This window comes from Mytilus galloprovincialis, chromosome 1 (assembly GCF_965363235.1).
Source record: "Mytilus galloprovincialis chromosome 1, xbMytGall1.hap1.1, whole genome shotgun sequence".
Lineage (NCBI taxonomy): Eukaryota > Metazoa > Mollusca > Bivalvia > Mytilida > Mytilidae > Mytilus > Mytilus galloprovincialis.
In genome coordinates this window covers 132,784,600-132,809,323 of record NC_134838.1, presented here as the reverse complement: position 1 = coordinate 132,809,323, position 24,724 = coordinate 132,784,600, and the positions used below count along the sequence as shown (strand labels likewise).

Here is a 24,724-nt window from a genome sequence, read left to right as displayed (position 1 = left end):
TCTTCTAACTTTATGAATAAGTGTTTTAAACTGTAATCTAAGTACCATAACAGCAATTTATATTAATTTTATTCAAACTTTTTGTTAGTTTGTGTTGTTGGTCTACAATTAAAAAGGATCTTGTTCATCATGTTCATGTTGTTGTTATTTCTTCAATCAGTCAAATCATTTCTTCTTTACTTAAGCTTGACATTACCTATATCTAAAGTAAACATCTCTGATTTATCTGATACCTATATCTAAAGTAAACCTCTCTGATTTCTCTGATACCTATATCTTAAGTAAACCTCTCTGATTTATCTTATACCTATATCTAAAGTAAACCTCTCTGATTTATCTTATACCTACATGTATATCTAAAGTAAACCTCTCTGATTTATCTTAAACCTATATCTAAAGTAAACCTCTCTGATTTATCTTATACCTATATCTAAAGTAAACCTCTCTGATTTATCTGATACCTATATCTAAAGTAAATCTCTCTGATTTATCTTATACCTATATCTAAAGTAAACCTCTCTGATTTATCTTATACCTATATCTAAAGTAAACCTCTCTGATTTATCTTATACCTATATCTAAAGTAAACCTCTCTGATTTATCTTATACCTATATCTAAAGTAAACCTCTCTGATTTATCTTATACCTATATCTAAAGTAAACCTCTCTGATTTCTCTTATACCTCTAAAGTAAACCTCTCTGATTTACCTTATACCTCTATCTTAAGTAAACCTCTCTGATTTATCTGATACCTATATCTAAAGTAAACCTCTCATTTATCTGATACCTATATCTTAAGTAAACTTCTCTGATTTATCTGATACCTATATCTAAAGTAAACCTCTCTGATTTATCTGATACCTATATCTAAAGTAAACCTCTCTGATTTATCTGATACCTATATCTTAAGTAAACCTCTCTGATTTATCTGATACCTATATCTAAAGTAAACCTCTCTGATTTATCTGATACCTATATCTTAAGTAAACTTCTCTGATTTATCTGATACCTATATCTAAAATAAACCTCTCTGATTTATCTTATACCTATATCTTAAGTAAACCTCTCTGATTTATCTGATACCTATATCTAAAGTAAACCTCTCTGATTTATCTTCTACCTATATCTTAAGTAAACCTCTCTGATTTATCTTCTACCTATATCTAAAGTAAACCTCTCTGATTTATCTGATACCTATATCTAAAGTAAACCTCTCTGATTTATCTGATACCTATATCTAAAGTAAACCTCTCTGATTTATCTTATACCTATATCTAAAGTAAACCTCTCTGATTTATCTGATACCTATATCTTAAGTAAACCTCTCTGATTTATCTGATACCTATATCTAAAGTAAACCTCTCTGATTTATCTGATACCTATATCTTAAGTAAACCTCTCTGATTTATCTGATACCTATATCTAAAGTAAACCTCTCTGATTTATCTGATACCTATATCTTAAGTAAACCTCTCTGATTTATCTTATACCTATATCTAAAGTAAACCTCTCTGATTTATCTGATACCTATATCTAAAGTAAACCTCTCTGATTTATCTTATACCTATATCTTAAGTAAACCTCTCTGATTTATCTTATACCTATATCTAAAGTAAACCTCTCTGATTTATCTTATACCTATATCTTAAGTAAACCTCTCTGATTTATCTTATACCTATATCTAAAGTAAACCTCTCTGATTTATCTGATACCTATATCTAAAGTAAACCTCTCTGATTTATCTTATACCTATATCTCTAAAGTAAACCTCTCTGATTTATCTGATACCTATATCTAAAGTAAACCAGTGATCTACCTTACCTCTGGGTTCAGTGGGAATATATTATCAACAAGTCTTTTGTAGCGTGGCTTTAAACATGCACATCCAAAACATACTGAAATGATATACAAGAAATTCATCAACATTTTTCTTAAACAGATGCATGCAAACAAACTTGAAATTACAATTTATTACAAATCTGTCAACAACAGCAACGGAAACCTCACTGCCAGAGGTGAAAAACATAATTTCCTATATCAAACTTTACCTGTCTTTACTTTCAATTTCAATTTAGACAGCTAAAAGGTTTAAAAGTCAACTTAAATCTAAATTCCTAATCATCCCACTTCCTCCTTCCTCTGTTTTTGTTACATTCTTAGCCTGAGTACCAACCATACCATACTATTTTTGATTATTTATATAATATTCTTTTGTACAGGACTCATTCTGTTCAATTAATGCATCTTTTACTCACATTTGTGTAATTTATTTGACTTTGACAAGAATTCTTAACAAATCCGATAATTTTGGACTGTTCGAACATCTTTATCACTGTGTCTGGCATGTTTTACATCTTATAAAGTTTGCGCCTAGTATGTATCCAAAATACTTTGTGCATTGCTTTTACACTAAAACTATATTCTATTTTGGTCCCTTAATGTCTGTACTACCTCTTTTCCACTTGAATCTGAAATTTCCAGGTTTTTTTTAATTTTTTACTTTAACTGCACCTGCAACCAGAAATAGTTGTTGGCAATGCGTATTTCAATAATAAACACGATCAGTAGTTATATGCCCTCAGGATAACACAATAAAGACGGGAACAAATTATCCCCTGTCATAACAAAAAACACCTCCACCATTGTCCACAGAAATCTTCAAGGGTGCACTCACTCATGATGAGTTTTAGACCTTTAATTTTTGACTGAGAAACATAACAATAAATATAACTACAATGTAAGTTAAAGATTGAAGAAACATGAATACACTTCGGAACAAATGGTCTGACATTGACCTCAATATGCATGTCCATTGGAGCCAAATAACAGTGTTTTGGGTACAGTCACAATGTCACCGCCCCAGCATGTTAAAGGTTCAGTCACAATGTCACCGCCCCAGCATGTTAAAGGTTCAGTCACAATGTCACCGCCCCAGCATGTTAAAGGTTCAGTCACAATGTCACCGCCCCAGCATGTTAAAGGTACAGTCACAATGTCACCGCCCCAGCATGTTAAAGGTTCAGTCACAATGTCACCGCCCCAGCATGTTAAAGGTTCAGTCACAATGTCACCGCCCCAGCATGTTAAAGGTTCAGTCACAATGTCACCGCCCCAGCATGTTAAAGGTTCAGTCACAATGTCACCGCCCCAGCATGTTAAAGGTACAGTCACAATGTCACCGCCCCAGCATGTTAAAGGTTCAGTCACAATGTCACCGCCCCAGCATGTTAAAGGTTCAGTCACAATGTCACCGCCCCAGCATGTTAAAGGTTCAGTCACAATGTCACCGCCCCAGCATGTTAAAGGTACAGTCACAATGTCACCGCCCCAGCATGTTAAAGGTACAGTCACAATGTCACCGCCCCAGCATGTTAAAGGTACAGTCACAATGTCACCGCCCCAGCATGTTAAAGGTACAGTCACAATGTCACCACCCCAGCATGTTAAAGGTTAAGATTTTTACAATCTTACAATGACTTATAATATTCAATTTCAGACAAAATATTTATAATTGTTGTAGACCTGGAGAAATAAAGGTAGTCTAACAAGTTAAGATAGGGAAGATCTTCTTTGGTTCAATTGGATAGAGCACTTCCTTTAGATTCTAAATTTAAGGGTTTTGAATCCCCCTGGTACCATCAATGACATATGGTTTTTCACAACATCGGTGTACATCTCAAAGTGCAGTCACAAAAAATAAAAGAAAGAGCATACCAAACCATCATAAGACCCACACTAGAATACTGCCTACTGTATGGGACCTCTATACAAGCGAAAACATATGATCACTAGAAAAAGTACAGAGACAAGCTGCAAGGTACAATGTACATTGTATGCATGTAAAAGACATCACAATACCAGCAGTGTGTCTGAAATGCTAGACACCATGAAATGGCAAACATTACAAGAACGCCAGCTAAGAACAAGGCCAATAATGTTTCACAAAATTACAAACGAAAATATTGCCAATCCATCGCAAAATTTATTACAAAAGAGTCAGACCATTACAAGATCAACCAATAAAGATGCTTACAGACAAATCCAATGTAACAAGGACAGCTACAAATTTTCTTTCTTTTGTCAAACAATTTAAAAAGACGGGAACAAATTATCCCCTGTCATAACAAAAAACACCTCCACAGAAATCTTCAAGGGTACACTCACTCATGATGTGCTCCTTTATACCTATCCACACCTGAAGTAATCAGGCAATCATGTTTTTATCTTAAATTAAAAATAAAAATAAACTAGATGTGTCAAAGCGACACAAATAGCTCTGTCTCAAAAAGTAGAAAAATCTGCAATTTGAATTACACATGAGGACACAAAAATGATGGTAGTCTCACATATAAAAAATTAGCTCAAAATCTGGAGGCGTATAGAAAAAAGTCTGTATAACTGTGATTTTCAACAATTTTTTAAAGTCCAAAATTCCGTAATTTCGGCAAAAATTAGCAGAGCGGAATGAAACTTAAACTTGATCTGTAATTCATCATGGTTAACTCACACACCAAAAATCAGCCTAATAAAGGAAAGCGTTTAGAAAAAAAGTCTGTATAACTGTGATTTTCAACAATTTATCAAAGTACAAAGCCAGTAAATTCAGCAAAAATTAGCGCAGTGGAACGAAACTTAAACTTGATCAGTAACCATCATGGTTAACTCACACACCAAAAGTCAGCCAGTCCGGCGTTTAGAAATAACTCTGTATGATGGTTTTTGCGGAAGGACGAAATGACGGACTTACGAAATTTTAGAATTTCGGACAAGGGTAAAACTATATGGCACCGACATATCATAAGGAACATGTGTACTAAGTTTCAAGTTGATTGGACTTCAACTTCATCAAAAACTACCTTGACCAAAAACTTTAACCTGAAACATGCACTTTCATTTTCTATGTTCAGTGGACCGTGAAATTGGGGTCAAAAGTTTAATTTGGCTTTAAAATTAGAAAGATCATATCATAAGGAACATGTGTACTAAGTTTCAAGTTGATTGGACTTCAACTTCATCAAAAACTACCTTGACCAAAAACTTTAACCTGAAACATGCACTTTCATTTTCTATGTTCAGTGGACCGTGAAATAGGGGTCAAAAGTTTAATTTGGCTTTAAAATTAGAAAGATAATATCATAGGGAACATTTGTACTAAGTTTCAAGTTGATTGGACTTCAACTTCATCAAAAACTACCTTGACCAAAAACTTTAACCTGAAACATGCACTTTCATTTTCTATGTTCAGTGGACCGTGAAATTGGGGTCAAAAGTTTAATTTGGCTTTAAAATTAGAAAGATCATATCATAAGGAACATGTGTACTAAGTTTCAAGTTGATTGGACTTCAACTTCATCAAAAACTACCTTGACCAAAAACTTTAACCTGAAACATGCACTTTCATTTTCTATGTTCAGTGGACCGTGAAATAGGGGTCAAAAGTTTAATTTGGCTTTTAAATTAGAAAGATCATATCATAAGGAACATGTGTACTAAGTTTCAAGTTGATTGGACTTCAACTTCATCAAAAACTACCTTGACCAAAAACTTTAACCTGAAACATGCACTTTCATTTTCTATGTTCAGTGGACCGTGAAATAGGGGTCAAAAGTTTAATTTGGCTTTAAAATTAGAAAGATCATATCATAAGGAACATGTGTACTAAGTTTCAAGTTGATTGGACTTCAACTTCATCAAAAACTACCTTGACCAAAAACTTTAACCTGAAGCGGGACAGACGGACGAACGAACAGACGAACGAACGAACGAACAGACGGACGGACGAACGAACGAACGGACGCACAGACCAGAAAACATAATGCCCCTCTACTATCGTAGGTGGGGCATAAAAACATAAATCTATGTTTGTATGTACTGGTAAATTCATTTACCTTCGTTATCCGAAGTGGCATCCATCATGTCCATATACAATGTACACTCCCTATAGTGATTAATGTCACTAACATATATATATTTATACGAAAATTATTTTTACAAGGACAATCATTCCCCATCCAACACAAAGTGAGTGTTAGGACACCTGGAAGTCTGTTATTATGGTGGAGGAAGCTGAAATACTCGATGGAACAGACAAACCAGAGAGATATCAGATGATTGATCTCCAGGTCAAAGTAGGGGACAACTTTGACCAACTGAGGCCCCCAAAGTACCAATTCTGATTTAAACTCCGGTCTGGGTACCAGAGATGTGTGTGAGAGGGTGAAAATTACCCTTCTGATGTACTGATTTTTTTAGCACCCCAGGTGAGAATATAACTCAGGACCTTCAACACTATAGCCATTTGTCTTAATCACTAGATCAGAAACTCACTAATTTTGAAAATTTTAACCAGACAGAAAGTAAACATTCAGTTTGTTGATGGTTTTCTGAAACTGAAAAAGAAAAAGAAGAAGATCTTATCATGCTCATACTGGTACATAAGAGCGTGGCAGCTTGATATGGTCATGAGGGTTGACCAGGTCATATGATGATCAGTACATGTTTAATTGACATGCAGGGAACTGGCTCTAGGATTTCTGAGTGAAAGTCTCCGGGTTGTACAGTAGTAGACCTGTGAGTGTGAGTTGTTGGATGGATGAGGATGGTACCTTCATGACGAATAATGGTAAAAGTTCTAGCCAAATGACGTTAATGTTAATTTTTGGTGCATGACGATAAAATATGCAGTTTCTTTTTAATAGACGATAAAAAGATTGAATGATTTTGAGAAATCACGTTAATTTTTTTCCAAAAATAAAGGTAACGATAATTATTTGAGACCGTTGACATGTTTGACGAATTCCGATAACGATATTTTGACGAATCATGGTAACATTTTAATCAATTTTACGCTAACGGTAGCTAAAAATGACCGTTTGACGATTGATGGTAAAGGGCATTACTACCCTCATGAATGGTACGCAGCATGAAAAAAAGAAAAGGGAGAATAGTTATCAAAGGTACCAGGATTATAATTTAGTAGGCCAGACGCGCGTTTTGTCTACACAAGACTCATCAGTGATGCTCATATCAAAATATTTATAAAGCCAAACAAGTACAAAGTTGAAGAGCATTTATCCAAAATTCCAAAAAGTTATGCCAAATATGGCTTAGGTAATCTATGCCTGGGATAAGAAATTAATCCTTAGTTTTTCGAAAAATTCAAAGTTTAGTAAACAGAAAATTTATAAAAATGACCGCGTTTTTGATATTCATGTCAACACCAAAGTATTGACTACTGGGCTGGTGATACCCCGGGGACGAAACGTCCACCAGCAGTGGCATCGACCCAGTGGTGTAAATAGTTATCAAAGGTACCAGGATTATAATTTAGTACGCCAGACGCGCGTTTTGTCTACACAAGACTCATCAGTGACGCTCATATCAAAATACTTATAAAGCCAAACAAGTACAAAGTTGAAGAGCATTTATCCAAAATTCCAAAAAGTTATGCCCAATACGGCTAAGGTAATCAATGCCTGGGATAAGAGAATCCTTATTTTTTCGAAAAATTCAAAGTTTAGTAAACAGAAAATTTATAAAAATGACCATGTTATTGATATTCATGTCAACACCGAAGTATTGAAGTATTTTATTTGAAAGCATCAAGTTGTGTTATAAATAATGGCCATCTTTCAAGCTTCTTTAATTTGGAGAGAAGCTGTAGACAAGGTGACCCCCTCTCCCCTTACCTTTTTATTATAGGCGTTGAGCTACTTTCTATGAAAATAAGGTCAAACCCCAAAATAAAGGGAACTTTTGTTCATGAAAATGAATCCCTTTTGAGTCAATATGCTGATGACACTTTCCTTGTTTTAGATGGAACTGAAACCTCTTTGAGAGAGACTTTAAATTGTTTTGACTCTTTCCACAAAGTATCTGGGTTAAAAATTAATTCTTCTAAAACTAAAGCTGTGTGGGTTGGGAATAAAAAGTATTCAGATCTGATTCTTTGTCCTGATTTAAAACTTCAGTGGTGCTCTTCAAATTTTAAGCTTTTGGGAATTGAATTCTCTTTAGATCTTGACAGTATGCCAGAAATTAATTTCTCCAAAAAGATAAAGGAAGTGTCAGGCATTCTTAAGAGTTGGCAACATAGAAAATTAACCCTAATGGGAAAGATTACTGTTATTAAGACTTTGGCACTTCCAAAATTAATTCACCTGTTGACTGCACTACCCAACTTGCCAGAGTCAAAATTAAATGAATTGAATACTTTATTCTTTCAATTCATATGGAATGGAAAACCTGATCGAATTAGACGAAGTACTTTAAGGCGAAGTGTACGTAATTGCACGCCTCTAGCGGAATACGGGATTAAAAACGTTCGTCGTTAGTTACGCAAGTTATCTCCCTTACTCCAAGAAAGGACACACGAAAGAGAAACTACTTTCTGCGGTCTATAATGAATCCAACAAGCACGCCTGTGCTGTGTTAAACCTCATAGAAATTATCTAAATAACTCCAATAAGAAATCACAGCATTCTGTACGTTGTTCTGTGTGCAGCCGGACTTAAAAACACTGTTTTTTTTTTTGTTTTAGACGCGTAGGAGAAGGCATTTCGTGTTCAAATATCAACAGAAAGAAAAAACGCCTCACAACAAAATTATAAACAAATAAACAAATAACCATGTAACAATTTTTCTTCTATTGATATCAAATTAATTAAAATGAAACCTGAATTGACCTAACAATATCGTTTTAAAAAGCCGTAGTCTTGAACGAAAAACACAGTACTCAACGTAAAGTTTTATAATAGGTTACAAATAATTAATGAAAGACGTGTGAATTTAATTGTTTAATTAAAAAGACGTTGAAATGTTCGTATTTTGTGCAATTGAAAATTTAAGGACATGATTTATATTCATATAAGAAATCCGACGATACCAAGAGAATAATTTGACCACTAGTGCAAAACTTACCAGTCGGAAGAACAAAGACGGAAAACAAACAAAAAATAAACAAATTATGCCCCAAAAATTACTCAGTAACTTAAAAATTGTCTCACTCTAACATTTATCTTAAAATAAGTAAAAATAATGTCATTCAACTCCCAGTTTTCAACTTTTTCTACATGTGCAGAAAATAAACAGGTGTCTTCTATTCCGTCCGCAATTTATGGGAAAACTAAATCTAAATTTAGAACCATATTGAAATTGAAAGTACACATGTAAGATAAAATATAACATGTCATTTCTTCTTTCACAAATTCCAATTTCGAAGAGATATATAGCGAAATCTGTTTTCTTTTATTGTGCCTGTGTGCATCGTTCAAAATTAGAGAATGTAATTTTGAAGTATCAAGTCTCAATTCAAGATTACGAATGAATAGAATATAGAATTACGGGGGGGGGGGGGGGGGGGAGGGGGGAAAGGGGGGGACCTTTATCGGAACTCCGGGATAGGCTGTTTTTAAGCTCGGGATTTCGGGATTGACCCTTTCGGGATCCGGGAATTCTATTTCCGAATTTCGGGTGTCGGGATTTAATTTTTTTTTAATTCGGGACCTCGCCGGATTTCGTGTTTTTAAGCCCTGGATTTCGGGATCTGGATCCCTCCTTCCCTCCTCCCTCTATTATGGTTAAAGAAAAGAGGTAATGGAAGTTTTGTGATACTTGTAACTGCAATTTAATATTTAGTGGAATGAGAGGTGAAATGTGTTCAGACTATAACATTTCGATTTTTTTTTAAAATTTAACCAAACTTTACTGCAAGGGGTGTTTAACGACCTCGATGATTATCCATGAGGATCTCGAACTCGGTCAGCTCTAGGTTTTCACCTAGTTCATGATCTTACAATAATTAAGAAGCCTGTGGTTTACAAGTCTTATAATATGAGACTTTGTAGTTCATATAATCTACATTCAACGTTTATTATCGAATATTTCAATACAAAAAAGATGTGGTATGATTGCCAATGAGACAACTATCCACAAAAGACCAAAATGATACAGACATTAACAATTATAGGTCACCGTACGGCCTTCAACAATGAGCAAAGCCCATACCGCATAGTGAGCTATAACAGACCCCGATAAGACAATGTAAAACAATTTAAACGAGAAAACTAACGGCCTTATTTATGTAAAAAAATGAACGAAAAACAAATATTTAACACATAAACAAACGACAACCACTGAAATACAAGGCTTTTGACTATCAATGTTGACCCCCCCTTTTCCAATTGATTGGATAAAATGAATGGATTGCCGCCCCTATTTCAAACTGAAGTCCTATAAACTGACTGGTATTCGAATTTGTTAAAAGAAATAATTGGTATCTCTATTGATTCAATACCGTAATGCCGAAAAACAATCATTTGTTGCCGCGAATTCCGAACAGCTAGAAATATATTCCCGAGTTCCAATTTGAGTAACTCGAATAATTCAAGCCCTTTCCATGTCCCATTTTCTCCCACACGAGAAATGTAGCATTCGTACATCAGCTGAATAATACGACTGAATTATTCGGGTTACCATTTGTGTAAATCCCGAATGCACATAAAAGTAAAGGTCCAGCCCGACTTTCTGAAATGGACTGTTGTAGATTTCAGATTGATTTCCAGAAATAAAAATCATACAAAAATGTTTCACGCAAATATTTGTCTTCAGACGTTTAAAGTTATACAACGGTTACTGGCCGATCTGGATTGTGATAAAAAGAAGCGCATGCAATGCATAAAATATATAATGTCGTGGCTCAGGGATGTGTTGAATTATAGAGATGCTTATGCGGCACAAAGATAAGATTAAATCAAATGTACTAAGAATTACCACACAACTTAAATTTACTTAAATATTGATGTGTTATCATGTGCCAGACAGATGGCTGATATTCTGAGAAGAGACTTTGATGAAATGAAGTTTTATGGGAACAAAGATTTTGGAAACGCGTCGCAGTGTTTAGATTTTAACAAAAAATAAGGCACCAAGGTCGAAAATAGTTCTAGTTCATAATGAAGAAAATGTCAACCGTTTTCTAGCTTGGCGATCTCTGAACGCAACCGAATATAATAGACAAATACAATACAATAGTACACAAAACGTACTGACATAAAGAACTAAAGACCGAGCAACACGAACTCCAACAAAACGGTATATATTTCATACAAGTATAGGACTATATGAAACGTCGTAACTGTTGCGGCGACGTCAATAACGTTGTCGTTGTTTTTTTGTTTTTTTACACTCAAGATTCAACTTTAACAGGGTATAGCTTGAAAAGTAGCACGGTTGCTAAGGACTTTCTTTGCACCAATCGATTCCTCAGACATTTTAGAATCATCTCATAAATTAAAAAAAAAAAATCGATTGTCTAATATAATAGAAAATCTTGGAAATGTAACAATTCCTGCCGAATTTCACTATATTCCCTATATATCCTTTGTAATTTTGGTGTATGATGCTGTTAACTTCAACAGCTCGTATCTCAAAAACGAAAACGGTTACCCCCTTTTTTTATTTTATTTTCCGATTTATTTTTACAAGCAGAATCTACATGTAAAATTTTAAAAAAATCCATTGTGTAGTTTAATTACGTACACTTCGCCTTAATTGGAGATATTCCACAAGGAGGTTTAAATATGATTAATATACATTATTTTAATATATACCTTAAGATTGGCTGGATAGAGAGGTTTTCATCTAATTTATATGGTAGTTGGCAATCATTATTATTAAAAAGCCTTGAACAGTATGGTGGAGAAAGAGTATTGCATTTTGAAAAGGAGAAACTCAGACAGATCTCTGATAGTCTTAGCAATCCTTTTTGGAAGGATGTATTTTTTAGCTTTCATGTAGCAAGGCCTGCTACCAATATCTCTGTTCAAGATATTTTGTCATTAGATATTTTAAATTTTGCACCTCTAGTAGATTTTCCGTACTTTATTCAGTGGCAGAGAAGGGGAGTGCAGTCTTTGTTTGACCTTATTAACTTAGAGACTAAGGACTTTTGTAATTTTGATCAGATAGGACCAAGACTTCAAACAAATAATTTTTTAAAGTATTATGGTCTCATTGCAAAGATTCCAAAGTATATGAGAGAACATATTAAAGAAAACATTGCTCATGTAAATTTTGAAACTTTTAACTGTATTGATAATTTTTTGGAAAGATTATTGTGTAACAAAAAGGCAAAGTTTGTATACAAAGATCTTGTTGACAGAAATGTGCAACTGCCAACAGAAAAGTTCTTACAATGGGAGCAATTACTAGGTATTGAAATTGCAGATTGGTCAAAATATTATATTATTTTAAGAAAATCATGTAAAGACACTTATTTAGGGACTTTTCAATACAAATTTTTACACAGAATAATTGCAACAAATACTTTCTTGTATAAAGTTAAACTTAAAGATTCAAAGCTTTGTTCTTTTTGTAAGATTTCTGATGAAACCATGGAGCATTTATTCTATGAATGTCCAATAACAAATTTATATGGCAATCTTTTTCACAAAAATTGAAAAGATATTTTGTGAACTTTACATTATCTAAGAAGCATATTTTTCTTGGTCTTCAAAATGAGAGTTTACTGTTGAATTTGATCATTATTATTGCAAAGAACTATATATACAAATGTAAATTGTATGAAAAGAAACCAAGTATTATAGGGCTATTAGCAAAAATAAGAAAATATCAGGAAAATGAACATTATATAGCAAAGAAAAATGGTACCACACCTTATTTTCAAAAATTCTGGGCCCCAGTAGATTACATTTTTAATGATTAGTAATAATTACTTTTGATCCAAATCATATTTAAAATAAAAAAAAATGAAACTTAATTTATAAAGAGCAGATCTTTACAAGGATAACATTTTTCTTTGCAATACACAAGTTGATATACATGTTTTGTTAATGCAACTGCGAGAATGTGTGTGTGTATGTGTGTGTGTTTTCTTTTCCCCTTTTTATTATAATGTATATTCACAGTAGAAGAAAAAAAATGTAGTCAATTTTTTGTTGTATATATTAAACCCCTTAACACCATAGTCAGGTGGTGATGTAAAGGGATTGTAAAAGCCTGACTACTGAAAAACAAATAAAAAAAAAAAAAAAAAAAAAAAAAAAAAAAAAGTATTGACTACTGGTTAAGAAAAGTTTTGTAGACCTGGAGATATAATTAAAAGGTAGTCTAACTAGTTGAGTCAGGGAAGATCTTTTCTGGTTCAATTGGTTAGAGCACTGCTTTTAGATCCTGAGGTCGACCTATTTGAAAATAAACTACCCCCAACTTCTACCAATATGCAACCATCATCAATAAGTTGATTATTTTGCCACTTTTGGATGCGCATTTAACATGTTTAAAATTTTGATAAGAAATAAGTATTAATTGATAAGAATTTGTGCTATACATCATATATACATGTACAGTGAATTTAAAAACATCTTGGAGTTGATCTAGTTCATCTCGTGTAGATAAGTCTTGAAGCATTCAAGACTACCTGTATTGGTGGCAGTATGTGGTAGGGCATTCCAATCTCGTATCGTCCTTGGGTAAAAAGATTCCTTCCGCACTTCGGTCCTACAAGATGGTACTTGGTATCCATTAATATTGCACTTTTATTGAGTAAACACCACTAATATCTTAAAATCATAATAATCATGTGAGTTCATGGTCTAGTGGTTAAGACCAATGGCTACGGTGCTGAAGGTCCTGAGTTTGATTCTCACTCAGAGTGCTAAAAATATCAGTACATCAGAAGAGTAATTTTCACCCTCTCACACACATCTCTGGTACCCAGACCGGAGTTTAAACTAGAATGGGTACTTTGGGGGCCTTGGTTGGCAGTCAAGGGTCTAACTTAAATAAGTTATCAGAGAAAAATAACATGCATGTGTTATTACAGACACTTTCATGAGTTGTCTACTCTTTTTTCCTTAATCTGTAATAACATATGTAGTTATCAGTTATTTATTATAGATATCTTACCTTAAATACTAATTTTCTAATTCTATTAATACAATTTTGATCAACCACGGTAAATCAATGAGACAAGGCCTTTGAGGGCAAATTAAACTAAGCTGTAATAACAAGGCTCAACTTATAACAAGCATGTAACTAACTGTATGAGAGTAAATGAGACACTTGGAATCTTGCGCAGTGCCTCATTACAAGCTCTGATCATCATTTCTTACATGAATTGAAAGAAATTGTTATGCATGTCAGGGCAAAGCATTTAAAGAGATATAGAGAATCTGTAATAACACCCTTTTGTTATTGCTGGAATATATTTTCTGTAATAACATAGGTGTACTATGCATGATTGGTAAACTACGCTGTTATATCTTTGCAAAGATTAGTATACATAAAGAAAATTATAATATCAATAGAATTTGAGAAAAAAATTTCAAAATAAAGGTTGTATATTTTCCCTTTGAAACACGTAACATACATATGTTATCACAGTTTTTTGATATTTTATCCCACAATAACAACATGTTTGTTATTTTTCTCTAATAACTTTAATATTTAAGTTAGACCCTTGACTGGTTGGTCAAAGTTGTCCCCTACTTCGAACCTGGAGATCAATCTTCTGATATCTCTCTGGTTTGTCTGTTTCCACCTAGTGGCCTGGTGGTTCTCTCTGAGTACTTCGGCTTCCTCCACCATAATAACAGACTTCCTGGTGTCCTACACGCTCCCTTGGGTGGTGTTAGGTAGGGACTGTTCTGGTGGTGGGATAATATTGTAAAGGGCACATCTCCATTTATCTTTAAGGAGTGTACAGGGATCCGCTGCACCCTTGCAGTCAATCAAGGGGTGCATTGATATCTTAATTGGTGGAATCTCCAATGACAATGTACATACATACATGGCTGGACCATACACATTCAGTATCAATACTGTTCCTTACTTGGAAGAAGAAAATATACTGTAATATTAAGTAATATTACAACATATTTTTGGGACAAATCGATGTGTACATGTATCTTCAAAATCTTGCCATCTTGGTTTTTAATAGTTCTTGTAATACTCTGGAATTCGTGGTACCGGACACATAGGGGCTTTTTGGTACTATACATTCTAATTATTTTATACCTGACATATTGGCGGTTCTTCAAAGCGTAAACTATAAAGCTAGCTTCCCCAAAAATGCATGTATATAAAGAGCAATTTCGATTTCACTGAGGAAATATTGCGATCGTCTGTCACTTTTATTTTCCCCCGAGTTTTCTCCCTTTCCAAACGCAAAGTAATATTCGATTCGTGAAAGAAACAACTACGATGAAATACGTATGTATGATTTAGATAATGTTCCGGACCATCGTGTACGAGTATTCGGACCATACGCGTAAGGTCATGACCATCTTTCTTCTTCTCTAGGTAAATTCCTCTGCAACGGAGCACCCGTGTCACACGGTAAAAAAAGCCCTTATTTTTATTTGATATTATTTAAAAACATGGAGCAGACTAGATTAGAATATATAAAAGCCTTATACAGGAATATTGTTGTCCTAAAACCATGTAGTAATGTAAAATCTATCATAAAAATATTTCAACACCTACTATTTTAATTACATTTTAAGCATAAAATAATGTTAGTCCAGATGACTTAAAACACACACTTTGAAAGGGAGTGGAGTAGATTTACTAGTAAAAGGTAAAAGGACACAGTTTATTTATTTTTGACAGAAAAAATAAAAGCTATTTACATGATATAAATTCTGCATGTTCTGTACAGTAAAATAACAGTTAACAGTTAATATTAATTTTAGTGGTGTACATATTAACGATAAATCCCAGACCATTAACAAACACAAAACACCTTACAAAATAGATTTATTCCGTCTTCAAGCAATTTTCCACTACTTAACTGTCTATTATATATCTACTTACTTGTACACTTGGTACAATACAACACCTGATAATAAATTGTTCAAATAAGGACTTTGAAAATAGTGCAAAATTTATTCTTTTTGGAGTGTCAAAAAATGTTTGTATGTCAAATGGACATGTTTTTTGTACTAAAACTGTACTTGAATTTCTACTTGATAACATTTGTGTTCGCTTTGGAGATTCCGGATATCGACAAGTTATCGGAATACAAATGGGGCCTAACTGTGCACCACTTATTGCGGACCTGTTTTTTGTATTGTTATATCTTATATCAAGGGTACCGTACGCGTTTGTTATGTTGTTTTTTTTTTAAAGGTGTGATGTTCTTCAGTGGTTGTCGTCTGTTTATGTGGTTCATAAGTGTTTCTGGTTTTTCGTTTTATATTGATTAGACTGTTGGTTCAACCGTTTAAATGGTTTTACACTAGTAATTTTTGGGGCCCTTTATAGCTTGCTGTGAACCAAAGCTCCATGTTGAAGGTCCTACCTTGACCTTTAAGGGTTTACTTTTATGAATTGTTACTTTGATGGAGAGTTGTCTCATTGGCACTCATACCCCATCTGCCGGGTATATCTATCTATAACAGAAACCCGGGATTCATTAATTCTGAAATATGTGATTGAATTGTCTCTCTTTGTATAAATCTAGCCGGATATTCACTATTTTAATGCTTAGGTTAAAAGTATATTGATTTTCAATATAATTATTTTTCCCAATGAACGTTAATTGTCTTAAATTATTAGTTTTATAAGTAGTTTATTGATTTTGTTATGTATACTTACATTGTGAAGTATCCTTCAATAAGCACCTTGATTGGTAAATACAAATTCAGTGTAGTGTTCAGAATCATTACATTATAAACTGTCCTTCGTTGGGCGCCTGGATTGGTAAATAAGATTCAGTGTAGTGTTCAGAATCATTACATTATAAACTGTCCTTCGTTGGGCGCCTGGATTGGTAAATGAAGATTCAGTGTAGTGTTAAGAATCATTACATTATAAACTGTCCTTCGTTGGGCGCCTGGATTGGTAAATGAAGATTCATTGTAGTGTCAGAATCATTACATTATAAACTGTTCTTCGTTGGGCGCCTAGATTGGTAAATCAGATCCAGTGTAGTGTTCAGAATCATTACATTATAAACTGTCCTTCGTTGGGCGCCTGGATTGGTAAATGAAAATTTGGTGCCAGTGTAGTGTTCAGAATCATTACATTATAAAATGTCCTTCGTTGGGCGCCTGGATTGGTAAATCAGATCCAGTGTAGTGTTCAGAATCATTACATTATAAAATGTCCTTCGTTGGGCGCCTGGATTGGTAAATAAGATTCAGTGTAGTGTTAAGAATCATTACATTATAAACTGTCCTTCGTTGGGCGCCTGGATTGGTAAATAAGATTCAGTGTAGTGTTCAGAATCATTACAATATAAACTGTCCTTCGTTGGGCGCCTGGATTGGTAAATGAAGATTTGGTGCCAGTGTAGTGTTCAGAATCATTACATTATAAACTGTCCTTCGTTGGGCGCCTGGATTGGTAAATGAAGATTTGGTGCCAGTGTAGTGTTCAGAATCATTACATTATAAAAATGTCCTTCGTTTGGGCGCCTGGATTGGTAAATCAGATTCAGTGTAGTGTTCAGAATCATTACATTATAAAATGTCCTTCGTTGGGCGCCTTGATTGGTAAATGAAGATTCAGTGTAGTGTTCAGAATCATTACATTATAAAATGTCCTTCGTTGGGCGCCTGGATTGGTAAATCAGATCCAGTGTAGTGTTCAGAATCATTACATTATAAAATGTCCTTCGTTGGGCGCCTGGATTGGTAAATCAGATTCAGTGTAGTGTTCAGAATCATTACATTATAAAATGTCCTTCGTTGGGCGCCTGGATTGGTAAATGAAGATTCAGTGTACTGTTCAGAATCATTACATTATAAACTGTCCTTCGTTGGGCGCCTGGATTGGTAAATGAAGATTCAGTGTAGTGTTCAGAATGAATCATTACATTATAAAATGTCCTTCGTTGGGCGCCTGGATTGGTAAATGAAGATCCAGTGTAGTGTTCAGAATCATTACATTATAAACTGTCCTTCGTTGGGCGCCTGGATTGGTAAATGAAGATTCAGTGTAGTGTTCAGAATCATTGCATAATAAACTACCCTTTACTGGTTTAATAACAATATCACGGATTACTGGTTTAGTGACAATATCAGGGATTGCTGGTTTACCGACAATATCTCGGATTGCTGGTTTAACGACAATTTCAGGGATTGCTGGTTTAATGACAATATAAGGGATTGCTGGTTTAACGACAATTTCAGAGATTGCTGGTTAACGGACAATTTCAGGGATTGCTGGTTTACCGACAATATCAGGGATTGTTGGTTCACCGACAATACCAGGGATTTCTAGTTTAATGACAATTTCAGGGATTGCTGGTTTACTGACAATATTAGGGATGGCTGATTTAACGACAATTTCAGGGATTACTGGTTTACTGGTTTACCGATAATGTCAGGAATTGCTGGTTTACAGACAATATCTGGAATTGCTTGTTTACCAATAATATCAGGGATTGCTGGTTTACCGACAATATCAAGGATTGCTAGTTTAACGACGATTTCAGGGATTGCTGGTTTAATGACAATATAAGGGATCGCTGGTTTAACGACAATTTCAGAGATTGCTGGTTAACGGACAATTTCAGGGATTGCTGGTTTACCGACAATATCAGGTATTGCTGGTTTACCGACAATATCAGGGATTGTTGGTTTACCGACAATACCAGGGATTGCTAGTTTAACGACAATTTCAGGGATTGCTGGTTTACTGACAATATTAGGGATGGCTGATTTAACGACAATTTCAGGGATTACTGGTTTACTGGTTTACCGATAGTGTCAGGAATTGCTGGTTTACAGACAATATCTGGAATTGCTTGTTTACCAATAATATCAGGGATTGCTGGTTTACCGACAATATCAAGGATTGCTGGTTTAACGACAATTTCAGGGATTGCTGGTTTAATGACAATATAAGGGATCGCTGGTTTAACGACAATTTCAGAGATTGCTGGTTAACGGACAATTTCAGGGATTGCTGGTTTACCGACAATATCAGGTATTGCTGGTTTACCGACAATATCAGGGATTGTTGGTTTACCGACAATACCAGGGATTGCTAGTTTAACGACAATTTCAGGGATTGCTGGTTTACTGACAATATTAGGGATGGCTGATTTAACGACAATTTCAGGGATTACTGGTTTACTGGTTTACCGATAGTGTCAGGAATTGCTAGTTTACAGACAATATCTGGAATTGCTTGTTTACCAATAATATCAGGGATTGCTGGTTTACCGACAATATCAGGGATTGCTGGTTTATCGACAGTTTCAGAGATTGCTGGTTTAATGACAATATCTGGGAGTGATTGTTTATCGACAATATCTGGGATTGCTGGTTTACCGACAATATCAGGGCTTGCTGGTTTACTAAAATTTTCAGGTATTGCTGATTTAATGGCAATTTCAGGGATTGCTGGTTTACCGAAAATGTCAAGGATTGCTGGTTTAACGACAATTTCAGGGATTGCTGGTTTACCAACAATAACAGGGATTGCTGGTTTACTGACAATACCATGGATTGCTGGTTTATCGACAGTTTCAGAGATTGTTGTTTTACCGACAATATCTGAGATTGATTGTTTACCGACAATATCTGGGATTGCTGGTTTGCAGACAATATATGGGATTGCTGGTTTACCGACAATATCAGGTATTGCTGGTTTACTGAAAATTTCAGGGATTGCTGATTTAATGGCAATTTCAGGGATTGCTGGTTTACCGACAACATCTAAAATTGCTGATTTACCGACAATATATGGAATTCATGGTTTACCGATAGTTTCAGGGATTGCTGGTTTTCAGACAATTTCAGGGATTGCTGATTTACGGACAATATCACGGATTACTGGTTTACCGACAATATCACGGATTACTGGTTTACCGACAATATCTGGAATTGCTGGTTTACCGACAATATCTGAGATTGATGGTTTACCGATAGTTTCAGGGATTGCTGGTTTACCGACAATATCTGAGATTGATGGTTTACCGATAGTTTCAGGGATTGCTGGTTTACCGACAATATCTGAGATTGATGGTTTACCGATAGTTTCAGGGATTGCTGGTTTACCGACATATCAGGGATTGCTGGTTTACCGACAATATCAGGGATTGCTGGTTTACCGACAATATCAGGGATTGCTGGTTTACGGACAATATATGGGATTGCTGGTTTACGGACAATATATGGGATTGCTGGTTTATCGACAATATCAGGGGTTGCTTGTTTACTGACAAATTCTGGGATTACTGGTTTACCGACAATATCATCGATTTCTGATCCTGCTAACATATTTAACCCCGCAAAATTATTTATTTATGTGCAATTCAGTGGTTGTCGTTTGTTTATGTGTTACATATTTGTTTTTCGTTCATTTTTTCGTTCATTTTTTTTTTATATAAGTACAAATGTAATATGTCGTTTGATTTGTTTTACATTGACGTTAAGCACGTTATTGCGTCAATACCGTGTAATCAACCAGTCCAGACTAATAAACAGCTTTTCTATAAAATCATAACAGTTGGGTTATATAAAATTTATACCCAATGACAGACAGGTAAATACTATTTCGAAAAAAAGTACAAATTGTTTTATCATATTTTACTAAAGTCTAAAATAATATTGACAAAACGTCAAAAATATGCATGTCAGACGTAACATACTATCCGCCTTATAACTTTAGCAGGGGTGTTTGTGTTCTTCAAAACAGTGTTATATCCACGAAAATTCGAATGAATGATATGCTTTATATATAAAGTATTACAACACTAATCGATATGCGTTCCTGTAACGACCAACGGTATTTTTTGGCAAAAACAAGTAGTGTTCATTATGGTCAGGTTTTGGAAAATTTTAAGTTATCAAAATTTATAGGTTTTAAAATATAAGATGATATGATATTTCGTTTGTGTAAATTATGCTCACAAAAGTACATACATAGACCATATCAAAATCGAAATTTTGCAACACTCACACTAAATTTTAAAATGCAACGGCTTCTGGCAAATGTCTTGCAAGATGTCCAATGTCGGATTTCGCCGCTTTTTACAAATAAATTGTTATTTGCGACGTTATTTATTGAAAATTTAGATTAGTTGCATGCTACATAGTGCTTTTCCGTAATTGTACTTTAACTTTACAAAACAGCTACATACTTTTTAATAATTTGCGTAGTCAAAACGACTTCGTTTTTAAAGAAATGAAATGTCTTGCAAGTTTGTCCACTGGACGATTTTCATACGTTTTCAACGTTGTCGATTCGGGGTACGCTATTTATGGTGGATCATCTGTATATATTTCCTCAGATGGAATTTTCTTGATGGTCAGATACTATCAACAAGACAACAAAGTATAAAAAAAATCCGATGACTGGGGTTGTTCATTTATATGAGGTTCTTAAGTTGTGAAAAAGTTTTGTATCACGAGAGGATAAAAAATCCTCTTTTTCAAATTTGGAAAGCGTAAAACTTCGATTTTTTTTATTTCCCTGCAATAGGATTCATATGTATAGAACTTGAAAGTGAAAATAAAATTAGGCCTAAAGCGTGCCATTGGCTATATATACCTCTCCACATCATACAAAGCATGTAAGCATATGAGATGAATTATAATTAACATTTTTTTCTGACAATAGTTTCATTTCTTAATCTAATCGTACCGCTATTAAAGAAAGTAAATTGAATTTTATAAGCAAGACCCGTTTAACTTGTAATTCCCGACAAACTTTTTATATTAAAGCAAAATATATATCTTCCTCCTTTTCGGATCTAAATGGGGAAACATTGCATTTTATTACGATTTATGTCAATTGGTCTCTGGTAGAGAGTTGTCTCATTGACACGCATCATACCGTATATATCTTCTCATTTCATATAGACTTATGAATTACCCAAGTACGATATATTGTGTTGTCTGTTTCTTAAGTTAATTCCAGTGGGCAATATTTCATGCATATTCAGTACAACCAAGCATTAAGAAGTATCCATATTGATGTGCAAAACAAAAATTGCAAGCGAAATAAGAAAATATTCCAAATAATCATTAATCGCCGTAAAACGTAAAAAGTTGACGTTACCATTTGAGACGCAATATCGTGCGTAACGTCATTGTCTTATCGGGGCCTTTTTATAGCTGACTATACGGTATGGGCTTTGGTCAATGTTGAAGGCCGTACGGTGACATATAGTTGTTAATGTCTGTGTCATTTTGGTCTATTGTGGACAGTTGTCTCATTGGCAATCATACCACTTCTTTAATTTTTTATATTACCGACAAACCAATTTATTGGAGAAATATCTTCCAATTGTACAATTCTGGACTTGCACACTAGTTCGTAAGATTCGTTATCATTTTTTATAACTATTTGTGTGCGTTTCGTTTTTTTTTTTTTTTTTACTAAATTAACACATTATCCTAGTGAATTAATTACCAATAAAATCCATAAACTCCTGTACAACATAACTTGTATTTTGACATATGTTGTTTTATACAACACATGTCATTACAGGTTTTACGGTGAAAGATATATCTTGTCTATAATGTCATTACTGATTTCACCGTGAAGAATATATCGTGTCTCATATGTCATCAAAGGTTTTTGCAGGAAATGATATATATTGTATCTCAGGTACTGTTTATTACCCTTTGTTTATTATGTTGTAAAGTATATAGATATATATGTATTAGATAAACGAAGATGTGGTATGAGTGCCAATGAGACAACTCTCAATCCAAGTGACACTTTGTTAATGGCGATGTGTAATTTTTGTTGGATGTGGATTACACTGCGTGTATCTGTACATTGAAGATTGGTTATACCAACAGACTTCAGACATTGTGTTTTTTTTTTAGATAGGCCCCTCTGACTTTAGTAGATGTTGGGGGTATGTTAATAAAACAACAACCCTGCACTAATGCCATTTTATAATATATATGCGATGATAGATAAGTGGAAAAAACATCCGAATTTTGAATAGTTAGGACTACATTTTAAAGAAATAATAAAAAAAAGTTTGTCATCAGTACCACCAACTCCGTTTATATTATGTTCTGGTCGTTTGGTCCTTGATGGGTGCATTTTACATAGACAAATAAAATCGTATAATATAATCAAAATGAGGATGTTAATTTGATGTATGCCTTTTGGTGCTTCTTCGTTACATTTGTTGTTTTTATAGTGATTAAGATGATAACACAATGTTGACTGCTGTACCCCTATTTTTGACATTTTTACCTATTGTGTCTGTTTGTTTTGTTCACGCATCGGTGACAATATAATGGAATTTGATGCGACTGTCATACAAGTGAGAGGTTTAGCTAGCTATAAAACCAGGTTCAATCCACCATTTTCTACATTTGAAAATGCCTGTACCAAGTCAGGAATATGACAGTTCTTGTCCATTCATTTTTGATGCGTTTTGTTATTTGATTTTGCCATGTGATTATGGACTTTCCGAATTGATTTTCCTCTGAGTTCAGTATTTTTGTGATTTTACTTTTAAATCTTTATATTATTTTTAGATTTCTACTTTTACGGACGATGTGTGATACTATGACTATATTTAGATTTGACGGTCGTCGAAGATTCAGGACATTATTCCAGGCTGTAACATTAACAATTGTTTTTGTTATTATTCTCAAATGTCTGACTCAATATAACGACAGTAGTAAAAATATGCAAATTAAGGAGACAATTAAACCTTCCGGTGACATTTATATTCAGCTTTTATCTGCTAATGATTTGGAGCGTTTAAAAAGAGTAGAACGTGGCCCTCCCATTGTCGTGCCAAGGTATAAACTTATATTTTTCTGGAATCAAAAGTCAGCTTGCTCCTACTGGAAGCGAGTTTTCCAGTACATACAAGGAATTCCCCGGAAACAATTCCAGTTTATACATACACCAGAAAGGAGCGGGTTAAAGTATTTAGATAATTATAGTAACAAAAGTATATCACAGATGATGAATGATCCGACCTGGATTAAAGCCACCTTCGTCAGAGAGCCAAGAGAACGGTTATTGTCAGCATATTTAGATAAAGCAATTGACAACTCATTTGTATTGGAAAAATGTAACAGAAGTGTTAAGTCTTTTTCAGAATTTATAGAGTTAACAAGGACATGTAAAGATCCACACTGGGAGTCACAAGTTCGACTACCACAACATTATTACAAACATATGATAGTTGGTGTCATGGAAAACTTACCTGATTTTACCGAAAAATTGTTACGAAAAGTAGGGGCATGGAACGACACGGTCAGACATTGGCTTCAAAATCGGAAACGTAATGACTTAGTCGTTACAAGAATGCATGCTACTAACGCAAAGAACAAAATCTTAAAATATTATACACACAGTTTAGAAAAAAAGATAGTTACTAGGTATCAAAAGGACTACGATGTGTTTGGATTTGATCGATCATTGTTCACATTAAAATAGAAAATGTACGCCCTAAATGTCCATAAATAAAACCACAATGGTCAAGAAGATATTGCATATCGACTCTCCATCGGTCACACTACAATGGACATTTAATGTATTGACTCTGCATTGGTCACACTACAATAGACATTTAATGTATTGACTCTGCATTGGTCACACTACAATGGACATTTAATGTATTGACTCTGCATTTGTCACACTACAATGGACATTTAATGTATTGACTCTGCATTGGTCACACTACAATGGACATTTAATGTATTGACTCTGCATTGGAAAAACTACAATAGTAAGAACATTAAACATTTGGACTCTTTATTGGCA

At 34.3% G+C, this 24,724-nt stretch overlaps 1 protein-coding gene across 1 annotated transcript in view; it reads right to left on the bottom strand.

Annotated features, from left to right (window-relative positions):
- Nucleotides 1-15,175, bottom strand: part of LOC143060552 (protein EFR3 homolog A-like) — a 73,829-nt gene extending 58,654 nt beyond the window's left edge. Inside the window, exons 1-2 of the mRNA XM_076233613.1 lie at nt 15,038-15,175; nt 1,823-1,896 (exon numbers count right to left, since the gene is read on the bottom strand). Of these exons, the coding sequence (XP_076089728.1) occupies nt 1,823-1,896; nt 15,038-15,044 (81 nt within the window). The 5' untranslated portion in view covers nt 15,045-15,175. The remainder of the gene's footprint in view (nt 1-1,822; nt 1,897-15,037) is intronic.
- Nucleotides 15,176-24,724: the final 9,549 nt, after the last annotated feature.